We start from the raw sequence: 14,490 nt of genomic DNA on the forward strand, positions 1-14,490 counted from the left end.
CTGCCTACTGACTGACCCACGATTTATCACTCTAAACCAGGGTACACACCTACCGATTGTTAACATCTTATAGTCTCATTTAGTACGATTCCAATAATTTAAATACACTTTAATGGACTAGATACAACACCACTTTGACTATTACACCATGTCTGTACAAAATAACTAGGGCTGTCACTGTCAAATGTTTTTAGAATCGATTATCCGATAGCTATTTAGTCCAGTAACAGAGTAATTGCACACAAAAAAAATTCTCATTTATGAGGGATGGACTTCTAGCCTTTAACTGGATGCGTTGGTAGTGAGTGTATGATATCAATGCGTTGTGCTGGCTGTGAGTTGAATTAAATCAATTGAAGTACTGTAGTGTCTTATGACTTATTATCTGTACATATGTATATACATATGCGTCATTGACTGCAGACAAACAGGAGACAACAGTACATTCTAACTTGCGATTGGAGGGTTACAGTATGTTCGAAGTTATAATTGCCGATTGTAGGGTATATTACATTGGCTAATAAGTAAAAACAAAACAAAGCAACAACAACAAAAAACCTTACTATGCAAAGCCCGTCCAGACCACATTGTGTGAATGTTCTATCCCAAGGGAGACCACTTCCGCGTTTATTGATCGTGCCTACGTGGCGGCCATGTTGGGTAGGTCATGACGATACGTTCATCTGCAAGTACATTAATGACTGCGGCTGTAGACGTGTCTACGTGGCGGCCATGTTTGGGAGGTAATGATGTTGCGTGCGTCTGCCACAAATGTCTTTGCGGAAACAAGGACATTCACCAAACAATCGTAAATATGCTTTTAATTATATTTTCTTTTGCTTTGAGGCAGCAATTTTTGCATCGGCCAATTTTTGGGATCGACTTAACGGACTAAGCCGATTTTATTTCCCAGTCGTAAAAAAAGAACACAAAGATAGACATGATAACAGCCAAATGTGATAATTGTAACTACAGTAAGGCATGCTGGGAAATGCCACCTCTTCTGATTTCCTCACATGCCACAATACATTTTTTAATGGTCCAATGTGAAGCGCCAATGACAGACAACAAATCCCATAATGCAGCACAACATCTGCCTTACCGAACACTATGCTAAAGTGTCCGCAGACATTCTGTTGCTCAGTCTACACGTGGCTCAAACGCTGTGTATTTTTCGATGTGCTGGAGCTTATCTTCGGGTGAGAGGCGGGGTACACCCTGAACTGGTCGCCAGCCAATCGCAGGACACATATAAACAAACAACCATTCGCACTCACATTCACACCTATGGGCAGTTTAGAGTCTTCATTCAACCTACCACGCATGTTTTTGGGATGTGGGAGGAAACCGGAGTACCCGGAGAAAACCCTCTATTTGTGCAACAGTGCAAGCTTCAGAGGGATTCGTTGATTATCATTGGATTTCACGTTACAACTATGTCGTCCTACAAAGGGCTTTGTGATCGTAAATAATGAACATGTTTAACATTTACGATTTCTGACCCTGACCATTTTCCAAGCAGTTTGGGTAGAACAAAAACACTCAACACACCATAGGCTAATAGCCTAGAGGAATCTTTTAGGGACATTAGACAATCTGGACTTGATCGGAAGGGGGTTAAAATGCTGAAATGTGGCCTGATTATCAGCATGTGTGCACCTCGCTTTAGTGAACATTATCTTTGGACATTGATTTGATGTTAATGTTGTATCTTATAGTCTACATTTGGTGATTGAGCTTTGCTCTGTATGACTGACTGTTCAGGCCAAAGCCCAGTATTACCTGCGGACTCACATGGCGGATGAGAGTAAAAACGAGTATGCTGCCCAGCTACAAAACTTCAATGCGGAGCAGTGGAAACATTTCAACAACTCCATACCACACATCTTTAAGGTAAACATGTTTCACCTTCTGTTTATGACAAGGATTGAGAGGTATAGTGACTGTTCCACTTTTTTATTTATTATATCCCACCAGGGGCTATTAATGCTAGCTAGATGAAAACTTTATGACAGAAAATTATTTTAAACTATAGTACAGAAGAAAAAGAAGTACACTAAATGAAAGAAAAAATAAACCACACACATTGGTAATTAAAATAAAAAGACCAGCAGAAAACCATTATCAGGTCACTGAATTTGAAATTCCTCTACTGTTAAGGCTGTGGTTGCAGTCGGAATTATTTTTTTATTTTTTATTTTTTTAATGGGTTGTTTTTCTGACCCGCGGGACTTTGTACCTCCTGATGGGAGGAAATTGAATGATGGAGTGGATGAGAGCGTTCCTCTGTGATCAAGGTGGCTTTCCTCATAACTGAGCGCTTAGCTCATACAGATGTTACAGTGGAGTTTGGTGAACACGTCATTTTACCAGCTTGCTCTGTGATGTGTGAGATTTTGCTCGGGAGGAAGTTGTACCAGGATGTGATATTGACTGTAAGAATTAATTCTTGGAGTGAGTAGTAAACCCATCATCAAAATCTTTTTAATGACATTAATAATCATAATAAATGAATTCTCAGCTTCCTGAGAAGATGGAGGCACTGGGGTGCTTTATTGTAAATTGTGTCACTGTGTTTGGAAAGACAGGCTGCCATCCACCTGTGTCCCCAGACACTTAAAACATTCCACCTGTTCAAATTGCTGTCCCTTTTTCAACAAAGGTTGAAAAAGCTCAGATGTACTGTAATTGTTGCTCTGTCTCTGCTCGCACAGCACAACTCTTTTGTCTTCTGAACTATTTAGTTCAAGTGATTTTTCACTGAATGTTGTGACCAGGTGATCCAAGACCTGTTGGTAGTGGGTGAAAGCCTCCATATTGTCCATGTGGGTCACCAGTGCCATGTCATCAACATATTGAAAAAAAGCTCATTACCTCCCTGCTAAGAGCCCTTGTCAGAGCCCTGTGTTTAAAACTAGTTTACTGGATGGAGAACCGTTTATAAACACCTGCTCTGGTCTCTCCATTAGAAAGTCCTTCATTCATAAAAATCAAAGGTGGGTGGATCTGTAGGTTCACGAGACAGAGGAGCAGACTGTCAGATGAGAGGTCCATAAATAAAATCAGTGTGTGGTTGTGCAGGGTCCATGTTATTTAAAACTGTGTTTCAAAGAGCTTGTGTACTCTACACCTCATTTTGTCCTGTAGACAAACTGGAGAGGATCCAGTTGATTAGACAGCATACTGTGACATTCAATCACACACAACTCTCTCCATGGATTTGCACCGTATACTGATGTGATGTCCACATACATTACCTGAACTCGTTAGTGTCCATAGCTACCATGTGCCTTTTGGGTGATGGGGATTATAAAGAACTCCTTCCACCAGTTGGAAACACAACCACGGTCGAAAAGATGCTGAAACAGTCTGGAGATGACGAGTGCACAGTGTACTATGGATTGAGAGTCGCCCACTGCTCTGTCAGCCGTAGAGATATATATATATTTTTTTTAAATATAGCATACAGGTTACTGTTTTATTAGTTTCGTGTTCACATTTTTTGTTTTAGTAACAGTTAGTGAGTTTGCAACATGGGCCAAAAATTGTATCTTTCTTCAATATGGAGAAGTTGACTATTCTGAAAAGAAGGGGTGTTAAAATTTGGTTTAAAAGGGCCAAATACAGAGAAATCTACGGGTACAAGGGCCACTTTGACATTATTCGACCTAATTTATTAAATACACTAAAACCAGTCCATCAAGCAATTAAACTGTATATTACAGTTATTTTAAAAAAAAAAAACCGCTGCATCACAGCAGTCTGTTAAAGGTCACAGGCAAAGAGGTTAAGATTTTTCAGAATTTTGGGGTGGGCCGCTGCCCTGTATCCACGAGAATAGTGCCGCCCCAGCATTGGGTGACAGCCGAATCACATCTACCCATTCAGAACCAAAACAAGAGCAAACTGTAGTTAGCTGAAAATGTTTGAAAGCAGTTACTTTGGGATATATTCAAAAATTGGATCTTGCCAAACAGTAGAAAGTGAAGGAAACCATTTTTGCTTTTGACACTGAATTATCTTTATGTTTTTAGGGGAGTTGCACCCATCGGGGATGTGGGTGTTGCAACACCTTCACTTTTGACACCAACAGTTTGGATGCTACCCCTTTCTTTTTTTCTCTCTTTTTTTCCCCCCAAAAACGTTGCGGGCCGTGTCAAATGTTATTATTAGTTTAGCCGCTCTAAAATGGATGGTGGGCCGCAAATGGACACCCCCGCTTTATAGTGACAGTTTGTATCTTCACAAACCGTGACTTGTGTAGATCAGTTTTAATATTTTCTATAGCGGCAAATAAACTATTCTTCAGGGTTGTTGCGTTGACATGCCTGCCTGTGCTTGTCTTCCAGAATCTGCAAGATATGGATCAGCGTCGAACAGTGAAGCTTGGGGAGACGTACCGAAACTTCGCAGAAGCAGAACGAAGAGTCATTCCTATTATTTCTAAGTGTTTAGAAGGGATGGTTTCAGCAGCCAAAGCTGTTGATGAGAGAAGGGTGTGTAAGAGTTTAATGGAAGCAAAGGAAATTGTGAAATAAATAAAACAATCTCACAAGCTCTACTGTATGGATGTTAAAAGAAAGATGATGACAAGAATCTCCTACTTTTATATGATTCAGTTTTAGTATTTTTTTTTTTCTCACAAATGCAATTATGTTTCTCCTTCCTCCAGGATTCTGGCATTGTTGTGGAGTCATTTAAGTCTGGCTTTGACCCTCCAGGCGATTTCCCCTTTGAAGACTTCAGTCAGAATCTAAGTCGAACAGGGTCAGATGGGGCCATCAGCAATACGCCCAAAGGAGAGCGAGACGGGGCCCCGGCTCCAAGACCGGACCCAAAACACGCAATGAGCAAAACCAAGAACAAACTCTGGCTCTTCGGGAAGAAACCAAAGGTACATGGATTGTCACTGTCGTAGTGAATCAGTTCTTGTATTCATGTCGTAAAGCAGCAACATGCATCTGGCGCACACCCAAAAAATTGAGAACATGTTAATTATTATCTGCGGGTTAATTTCAAAATCCATGTTCTACTTTAATTTCCCAGCCTGCATACTTTCGTGCATAATTGTGTAATTTGAATCTGTTCAATTTTGTGTACCATACATTTCACAGCTTACCAGGCTTTTGTCACTCGCCCAGCGTAAATCTCAAATCGTTGGTACGCTCGTGGACCTTGCCCTTCTTCTTCATGAGGGCAATGTTGGTTAATTATTATCTCTGGCGTATGTTTGAGGCATCAGCGGCCTCGCAGGAAGTCCATTATGATTACACGTTACTTTATTGCACTTACCTCACTCCTTTGAAAACATGACTGATAGTCCCAAAACAGATTCTGAACAAGTTACAAAAAGCGGACAAACACATAAAGAAGAAAGCCTGCTTACTACAGCAGAATGACATCATCCAAAGAATGTGCCATCCTGACTTATGGTTTTATGCTCTCTTCCCGCTCCCTGTCAGTCCCCTTCTTCTTCTCCTCCACCACCTCCTTCCTCCTCCTCCCGCCCACGATCTTCTTCGCAATTTTTCCCTCCGAATCGGTTCAGCTCTGACCGAATGAACCAGTATCTGTCTGACATAAAGACTACAGTACCCAGAATTCCCCAGAACTTGAAGGGTCTGAGAAGAGGGGTGAGACAGGAATTACAATTGTGCCATTGAAGTTTCTTACAGGCAGATCATGTCGCCTTGATGATTTTGTGTTTTTTTTCCGACGGGATGTCTGCAGGTCATGAAAATAATTTTCAATTGTAAAGTGATACTTCATAATAGATTGCTGCTAAGATACAAGCTGCAGCTATAAGCATTGACTGTTTCAAAATTGTAATATTTTATTACACTTGCAAACACCTTGTTCTATTTCCTTCTTCACTTATTATTTTTTTGTTTTGTTTTGGTATGGTTTCTATTCCCTGCCATGTCTTTGTTTTTCTCCAATTATGAAATAACGAGATTTCTACCACAATCACAACAGAACGGAGGTTTGATGATTTTTTTTTTTTTTTTTTTTTTATAGAGGTTTTGGCATTTTGGTTGGAGTGCTGATGTCTCTTAATGTCAGATGTGCTTTGCTGTGGTTGGTCTTGCAGAGTTTGCAGTGGGGTGCGTTTGTGTGGTTCCGCTGAGAGCACCTTTTCAAATGTAAAGTACTAAAGAGCACTAACCACAAAGCTTTGTTTGACTTTTCCTCTTGTCATTTGTGTCAAGTGGCTCTCAGTTGAACAGTTGAAAACACTTGCCACGGAAGTACTTCACACACGAATGACTCGTATCTCATGTTCAGCACGGTGCCGTAAACATTTTGCCGTAATTCTGCTTTGCGCCCCACTTTTGAAACTATTGTACACAACAGACTTAGGAACACAAATCATAACGTGAATCAAATTATTACCACAGACATGAATCAAAAAGTAATTCACCGGATAAAATGTTCATCATGAACTATTAGTCATCATTCTGGCTGACTGGGTTTTGACTGATCAACTACTTGGCATCCTCATTCAACTAACCTACATCCTCTGTTGTCTGCTTGCTTTTGCTGGAATTGGTAATGTGTGTACATCGCAGTGGTCTGTCAAGATGGTAAGTGTCTATTTACAGTGGTGGAGAGAAGATATTGTGTCATGTAAGTTTCAGTGCATGTATCATCACCATTTAGACGTCCCAATTGTAGCCAACAAATTGTTTTACTACCCTGTAGTAAAATAACCCCCATGTACAAGTTAGAATAGTTTGCCTTCTGCCAAGTGTTTTCTTCAGTAGATTAAAGTGTGCTAAAACAAACAAACAAAAAAATAGCGCGTGCACACACACGCGCACACACACACACACACACACACACAGAGTTTAGTAATCCTATGAGGGTTATGCTGGTCCTGTTTGTGAAGGAACCAGAACAGTCGGGTTGAGTCACTATTCATGTATGCGTTAAGAGAAGCAGTTACATTTGCCATGCTTTAACTTCCCCCCAGGCTCCATCATTGGAGGATTTCAGCCACTTACCCCCCGAACAGAGGAGGAAGAGGTTGCAGCAGAAAATTGATGAACTCAACAGCAAGCTCCAAATAGAGATGGATCAGAGGTACGATACTTACTCCGTCACACGACAACAACGTGGCACAATGGGTTTCACGTCTAATGCAAACTATTAAATATAACTATTTACCTAAACCTAGGATATATTCTGAGTGACTCCAGCTATTTCTTGCTGATACATATACTAATAGATACACAATTAGTGAGGTCGTGAAGTGCTCTGACACTTGCAGGCGTTGTTGTAATTAAATGGTTGGACACAAAACTAATAAAAACATGAAGTTGTTTTTTTAAAAAGATGTGTGGATTATGTTGTGTTAACCTTTGTGTGTGTTATCTGTTCATCGTTATTAGTCTGTTACATCTCCACCCTGCTTTTGTTTTGCCTCTGCTAGGGATGCCCTGAACAAAATGAAAGATGTGTATGAGAAGACTCCACCGATGGGCGACCCCAACAGCCTGCAGCCAAAAATATCAGAGACCATATGCAACATGGAAAAGCTCCGCTCTGAAATCCACAAATATGAGGTAAGAAAAGAACAAGGCGTGTGACGTTAATACATTTCTCGGTTAATCACCTTGAAATGAGAACGTGAGCTAAAGGTCCATCTGTCTAGTTTCTGTAGCACTCACTCCCATTCGGGTCGAAGGTGAGTCGGAGCCTTTCCCGGCTGACTTTGAGCAGGGGCGGGATACACTCTTGACTGGTTGCAGGTCAATTACAATTAAAAAAAAAAAAACATTTACACCCATGGATAATTTAGAAGCTTGAGTTATTCCAGCATGTGAGTTTTTGGAATGTGACAGGAAGACAGACTACCTGGAGAAAAGCCACACAAGCACGGGTGAAACAACTCCACAAAGAAAGTCCTGAGCTGAGATTCGAGCCTCAGAATTGTCAGGCCAGACATACTAATGCTACTGTGCTGTCCTGAGCTAAATGTCTTTGTATGGTTAGATGTGTTGATGGCGCTCTCTCCTGGCCAAAATTGAAAAAGACGTTGCGTTTGGTGAGTGTTCTCTCAAAAATGTGCCTGAAATCCCCTCACTTGCTCCTTTGACAGGCTTGGTTGTCGGAGGTGGAGGGAAAGCAGGCCTCCAGAGACAGGAGGCACAGTGCCGACAACCACCATCCCACTCCCCAAGGCAGAGAGAGGTAACGCCTCGATCAATTATTGCATGTTTTTGGGATGTGGAAGGAAACCGGATTTACCAGAGAAAACCCACTCAGGCACGGGGAGAACGCGCAAACTCCACACAGGTGAGGTCGGGATTTGAACCCCGGTCCTCAGAACTGTGAGGCAGATGTGCTAACCAGTCAACCACCGTGCCACCGCTTAATGTAATATATACAATTTTATTTACCGGTACGCTATTATTATATGTATGACCAGATATTATCCGTACAACAGCATGGATATGAACCTGGATTCTCAATCCTGAGATTTAATTAAGAATTGACTCCTGCTAGCCAAATTCAGTCATTGAAGTTTGAAATAATCCTATCTGTCAATGTTCCATCCTAAAGTCAGCCACAAATCTTTCTCTTGCTGCAGTCCTGAAGGAAGTTATACAGAAGACACCAGTCAGGAGCACCACACACCTCACCAGCACTCCAGTCCCCCGCAGCCGGGACAGCCCAGCACCGACCCGCACGACTTTGATGATGAATTCGATGACGACGACCCGCTACCTGTCATTGGACACTGCAAAGCTTTGTACTCTTTTGACGGTAAGGTCAGATACATTGTACGCAGTGTCTATTGCTTGAGTATGAGTACCTTTTATTTTGAATCTTTCTGAGACAAAATCATTTTTTGCTTGACATGATCATTGATGCGGACTTTTGTATCGGTCTGTTGTGGTGAAGAAGGAGCTAAGCCGAAAGGCGAAGCTCTCGATTGACCGGTCGATCGTGACCGAAAGAACAAGATCCCGGATACAAGCGGCCGATACGAGTTTCCTCCGCGGGGTGTCCGGGCTCTCCCTTAGAGACAGGGGGAGAAGCTCGGTCATCCGGGAGGGGCTCAGAGTCGAGCCCCTGCTCCTCCACATTGAGAGGAGCCAAGTGAGGTGGCTCGGGCATCCGTTTAGGATGCCTCCTGGACGCCTCCTCGGCTAACACACTCTCAGCCACACACATTACAGTGAAGTAACAGTAAAAGCTGCTAGCGATAGTGTTACTATGAAGCCTAATTTTACGATTGTTGGAAACAAAGAAGGGAAATACAGTCATAGCTCAACATGAGAATGGCGTTTGTATGGCTGATCTTGCAGCACAGTTAGGTTTGGTGAAATCCACCATCTGTACTATTGTAGTAATAACAAATCAAATTTGTATCGTGCTTTTCTCAACACCCAAAGACATTTAACGTAGGTACACACAAACAAAAAGATGGAAGGGAATTTTCCATAATGGGCCAATTTAATGTCACTATGTGTTGTTTGATGAGCTTCTCTTTTACCAAATATTTGTTTGTTTTCCTCACTCTTAGGTCAGAATGAGGGAACCCTCGTCATGGCAGAAGACGAGGTGATTATGATTTTTTGTTCTTCTTCTCCCATTTTGATTCATGCTGTGGCTCAGTGGGGAGGCAGCGGGTTACCTATTACTCTATCTTTTTATGGTTTAATAAATGGGATAAAGTACTAAGTGTACATTTTTCACCACTTACGTTCGATGAATCCAGTCAAACAGTTGTGCGTGTCTGATGTAGCTGTACAATGGCAAGCTGATGTCGACTCGCCAATTACAGACCACAACTACCGGGTTAAACGTGACAAGGACCAGAATGCGCTGCTACGCAAACAATAATGGTGACCTACATTGAAGAAAGGTTTGGTAAAAATATATCAATCTGGCCTATGTAGCCTCTTGCTAGGCCAAAAATGTTAAAATATGATGGAGTTCAGTTCTACACCACAAACCACAATGATGTAATAAATAATTTTAACCCATGAAAAGGGGGACATATTGAAATACATTGACAATTTAGAGAATTACACATTCAGGAAAAAAAGTTAAATTGAAGACTCAAAATTGTCCTTGAATGTGAATGTGAATGACTGGCGACCATTCCAGGGTGATCAAGTCTTCATTCGGGACAGGCTCCAGGTGGATGGATAGTATCATCAATTATTGTGAGCAAATGAGAAGAAAACGAGTGAGATTTTCAATAATGTGAAAGAGGAGAGAGTCAGTTAAAAAAAAGCCATGCAAATTTCCAGCATGCTTTGCAACAGCCTTTTGGAAATAGTTTTACGAGCTAAATGTTTCTCTCTTCTTGCCTTCGCTTTTGCCCTCATTGTTATAAGCGTGTCTTAGTGATACGTCATCGAGTTGGTATGCGGCCGTTTATTTATATATTTATTATTATTATTTTTTATTTTTTTCATGAAACCAAGACTGTGTGTTGCACCGTGACTTAACGACTTTCCTGTCGTGGCACGGCAAGGAGTTTCCTGGCGACTTTGCCAGCTACCGCATTCTTTCTGCTATTCGCCGCAATAAAACTTCATCTGCAAGTCTCACTTGCCAGCACCGCAATGCTTAAAAGCCGTTTTCAATATATTGTCATCTTTATTAATTAATTGGCTTGGAAAAATTACTGTATAGTCCCTCGCCTAATGTAGGTTCACAAATAAAGTACCCAATACGTATTGAGTTCACGTCAATCCGCACCAGTCTAGTTGTTGAGTTCCGACGTGAAATCATGATTTAATAAGAGAAGGCAAAAGTGGGAAAAAAAGTGACTTCATTGGTTTGCATTATTGAAACAGCCGTTCTGTAAGCCTGCAGCGTTCTCTTTGCCTGCAGGTGTTGTACATTATTGAGGAAGATAAAGGTGACGGCTGGACGAGGGCGAGGAAGCAGAGCGGGGAAGAAGGCTACGTCCCCACCACTTATGTGGAGATCACCATGGAGAAGAACTGTAAAGGTGCTGTCACCTATATCTGACGCGCCATTTGTCCTTTTTTCATTCTCGCCATACGCGCATTCACGACGAGTTGGCAGAGAACAAAGGCAGAACGCGTCTGTTCAACTGCATGGACGTTGTCATGTGTTCCTCTATTTTGTTCTTTCCTCCCATCTCTCATTGTTCTGCCCGTCTCTTCCACCAACTGTGCAGCCGATGCTGCAGTGGTGAGTGTCTGTTTGTTGTTGAGAGACTTTTATTTTATACGTACTGTACGTGAGAGACTGTACATTGCTTCTTATCGATCAAAGTAAGTGTTTATTACGTTTCGTGTAATATATTAGAAACAATCTAGTTTTGGTTTCAGCAAGTTTCTATATCTTGACTTTTTCTAAATGGCTATATTGCAACAAAAAAAAAAAATCTTTTTTTTTTATTTTTTATTCTATCTCAATTCACCACATCATTTGAAGTGTTCGTCTGATTGTGCTGCGCGGGTCTTTGCGTGCGCGCATGCAATGCATTCGTTTTTGCTTTATCCGTGCCATCTCAGCGGATTTGGTTAAATTGCAGTCTTGTGGTCACAACAACGTCTTCAATTTGTTATTGGGGCTTGATGTCATTCCCTCTGCTCTCTGTTGTCCCCCACCAATCCGTATTGCCTTGTTTCATTGAAAATGACAGCAGAAGCTGGAAAATCTGTCTGCAGTGCATACAAATCCTATTGGCTCTTTCTTCCCAACAAGGGGTTTTCGCACCCAACATGTCCAAATATGGATGCAGCTACTTCCAAATCTACATATGGGTGACTGAAGACATGTGAACTGATGTTGAAGTGAAACATTGTCACATTAAAAACTAGTTATAATGAAGAGGACAGTACGGTGTGATATGATTAGGATTGAGATGCAGTAGCGACGTCGTGCGTCCCTCCCCTCCGTGTTTGTGTCTATACTTGTCTGATTGTGTTTTATTAACTGACTCTCTCCTCTGTATGACTGTGCAGGTTCCTGAGGGCTGCAGGGTGGCCAGGTGGTTTGATTGGCTGGTGGAGGGCTCTCGCTGGTTGCTGATTTTTGGTGGTGGGGGTGAGAAAGAGAGCGAGGGCATGAGAAGGGCAAGTTTGCATGTCGGCATGCTCTCACATCCATAACAGCCTTCCAGGCTCTTTAACAGAGGAACAGGGGAGGTCATAAATGGAAGATGGCAGTCAAGCTAAATTCAATGCCTTCAAATAATGGCAGCAACACTGGACTTGGTAAAAACTAACTGGGGTTGGGGGGTGTCAAGGGTGCATAGTTCGCGTGGTCTTCTTTCACTGGTCAGTAGGGGACGTTTGTCATGTTCCCCTTTCAGCGGTGAACCTACGAACTCAAAGGGAAGCCGCTCAAAGTTTGCATTGCACGACTGTGTTCTCTAATTGGGCTGCGTGCAAAAGTCCAGCAAGTGAAGACACAAGCATTTAATTCTCAGGCGTGTAATATACAGGCTGGCTGAATCGCTCCTCGATCTCCCTTTTTGAGGAAGATTCCTTTCATGCCTTTTACAGACCACCTGCACTAATCAGTTTGCACCCTCCAGTTGGATGAGGTTGCTGTTTTAAGCTCATTCTAATTACTTGGGTTTAGACATTTGATTATTATTTAAATCGCGTGCAGCCTTTCCCCCATTCTGGAAATGAGGAAAATAAGACTAATATATCGCAGGCTTAAGAAAGGACGTGGAGTGTCACATGAACAGGTGCTCGTGTCTGGTGCGCCCGCGTTACTATTTGGTGCGCACGTTTTGCTATCTGACGCGCACACGTTAGTATCTGGTACACACATGTTAGTGTGCGGTGTACATGCTTTAGGATCTCCTCCACGTGTGTTAGTATCCGGTCCACGTTATGTGTTCTTCTTGTCTCTTTTGGGGTCCTGTAGATTTCAGTCTTTGCTGTCACTAACAATATGAGTGCCGCACTGTTTTTGAACTCCTCCCTTCTGTCATCGTGCGTGCTCTATTGGTGATGCCTGCCTGCGCCACTCTGCTGCTCATGCCTGCCTTCACGTGCCACCCACATGAAGTTGCACGTCCCTAACACGCTCTAAATGTCTCCCATAACATGATCCGCTGTGCTCATGTGGAATGACCGGTCCATTGAATGCCTTCCTGTCACGATATGTGTCCAGCATGAGGTGTAGTTATGCGTGCGCATCTCCCAAACAGCGGTTGGGTAACATCAGCGTTTGAATTCAAGACGATCGCAGGACTATCTACCACCCTGCCTCGGGTCCTTTTTCTTCCTCTCCCCTTCCCCGATGTAGCCACTCGACATTCCCCACCAAACTGCAAGACCGCTCCTCCTTGAATACCATCAACAAAAAGAGGAGCTCAAGTGTCTCTGCACAAGATTCTGCCTTTAAACCTTACTGGGTTATCTGCTGTGGGGGCTCAGGTGTCTGCTCGTCTCCCTGACTACATCTCCCATCAGCCCGTCATCAGCTGCCACCGCACACCTGGCGGGACCCGTAGCCGAATCTTCATTGCCGTTTAATCATTTCTACTTTGGAATGTGCGTGCGTCACTGATGTGTACACACATTTAATAGAAGAACCGACAGCATTTTTAATTTTTATTTTTTTAATCCCTACCAGCTAAGTGTGGTGTTCAAGTGCACGTGTTAGTTTTTAATTAAATGACTTGTACATATTAACACATTTTATGTCCTGTTTGAATGTATTTCCACGGTGATTGTGTTTCGGTTTGTTCAACGGATTGATTAATTGATTGATTAATTGACCCTCTTCGGAAGACAATGAGGTTTGAAATAGAAACCGATGCACTTTGCCCCCGAAGTACTTCAGCGTTTGCATTTGATCAACTGAAAGAATGAATGATTCAGTGATCATCTGTATTCTCTCTCGAGTGCGGGTTGAACATGCGTGTTGCAATGCTGACCAAAATGAAACCTCTGGTGAATTATTATTATTATTTTTTAAATCTCCTTCGATTTTTCTACTCTTTTTATACCAACTGTCATAAACAGCTTTTGCGTGATTTCACCTTCTCAATCAATTTCTCACGGTTGTTTTAAAAATGCTTCTATGGTGTTTTATAATCACGTGACTGCGGGAGTTCAGTTGACTAGTTCTCAGCAATCAATCTTCCCTCTGATGCTGTTTTAGGACAAACTAATAATATTGCTTAATTTAATCATAATAAGATGTGGCCACGCCGCAGTCTTTTGATTTTTTTCTTTTTTTTTTTTTTTTTTTAAACTGTGAATTGTGCAAAATTATGCTATCAATGCTACTTAAACATCCCCCAGTCTTATTAATTATAAAGCAGTTGATTTTTAAAAGTCCCTTCGCTAAAGTTTAGAGGACAAAATATCCATTTTTTTTACTGTGGCCCCTAATTACCTTCAAGCAACAATGCCGATTAAGTTGTAATTAGACCCTTCCCTTGTCTTGTAACACTCACATCTGCCAAACTCCATACTCTCAGTGTACAACCCCAATTCCAATGAAGTTGGGACGTTGCATTAAACAAAT

At 42.0% G+C, this 14,490-nt stretch overlaps 1 protein-coding gene across 4 annotated transcripts in view; it reads left to right on the top strand.

Annotated features, from left to right (window-relative positions):
• fnbp1l (formin binding protein 1-like) overlaps window positions 1-12,054 on the top strand; it is a 42,896-nt gene extending 30,842 nt beyond the window's left edge. For 2 of the 4 annotated variants that reach the window (XM_061684752.1, XM_061684755.1), the window contains 10 exons: window positions 1,765-1,893; window positions 4,350-4,496; window positions 4,673-4,894; window positions 5,463-5,633; window positions 6,974-7,083; window positions 7,433-7,565; window positions 8,102-8,193; window positions 8,594-8,769; window positions 9,533-9,570; window positions 10,855-12,054. In XM_061684752.1, the coding sequence (XP_061540736.1) occupies window positions 1,765-1,893; window positions 4,350-4,496; window positions 4,673-4,894; window positions 5,463-5,633; window positions 6,974-7,083; window positions 7,433-7,565; window positions 8,102-8,193; window positions 8,594-8,769; window positions 9,533-9,570; window positions 10,855-10,995 (1,359 nt within the window). In that variant the 3' untranslated portion in view covers window positions 10,996-12,054. The remainder of the gene's footprint in view (window positions 1-1,764; window positions 1,894-4,349; window positions 4,497-4,672; window positions 4,895-5,462; window positions 5,634-6,973; window positions 7,084-7,432; window positions 7,566-8,101; window positions 8,194-8,593; window positions 8,770-9,532; window positions 9,571-10,854) is intronic. The other 2 variants (XM_061684753.1, XM_061684754.1) reach the window with 2 other exon arrangements.
• The last annotated feature ends 2,436 nt before the right edge of the window (window positions 12,055-14,490 follow it).

The sequence above is a fragment of the Phycodurus eques genome, chromosome 8 (genome assembly GCF_024500275.1).
Source record: "Phycodurus eques isolate BA_2022a chromosome 8, UOR_Pequ_1.1, whole genome shotgun sequence".
NCBI classification, from domain to species: Eukaryota; Metazoa; Chordata; class Actinopteri; order Syngnathiformes; family Syngnathidae; genus Phycodurus; species Phycodurus eques.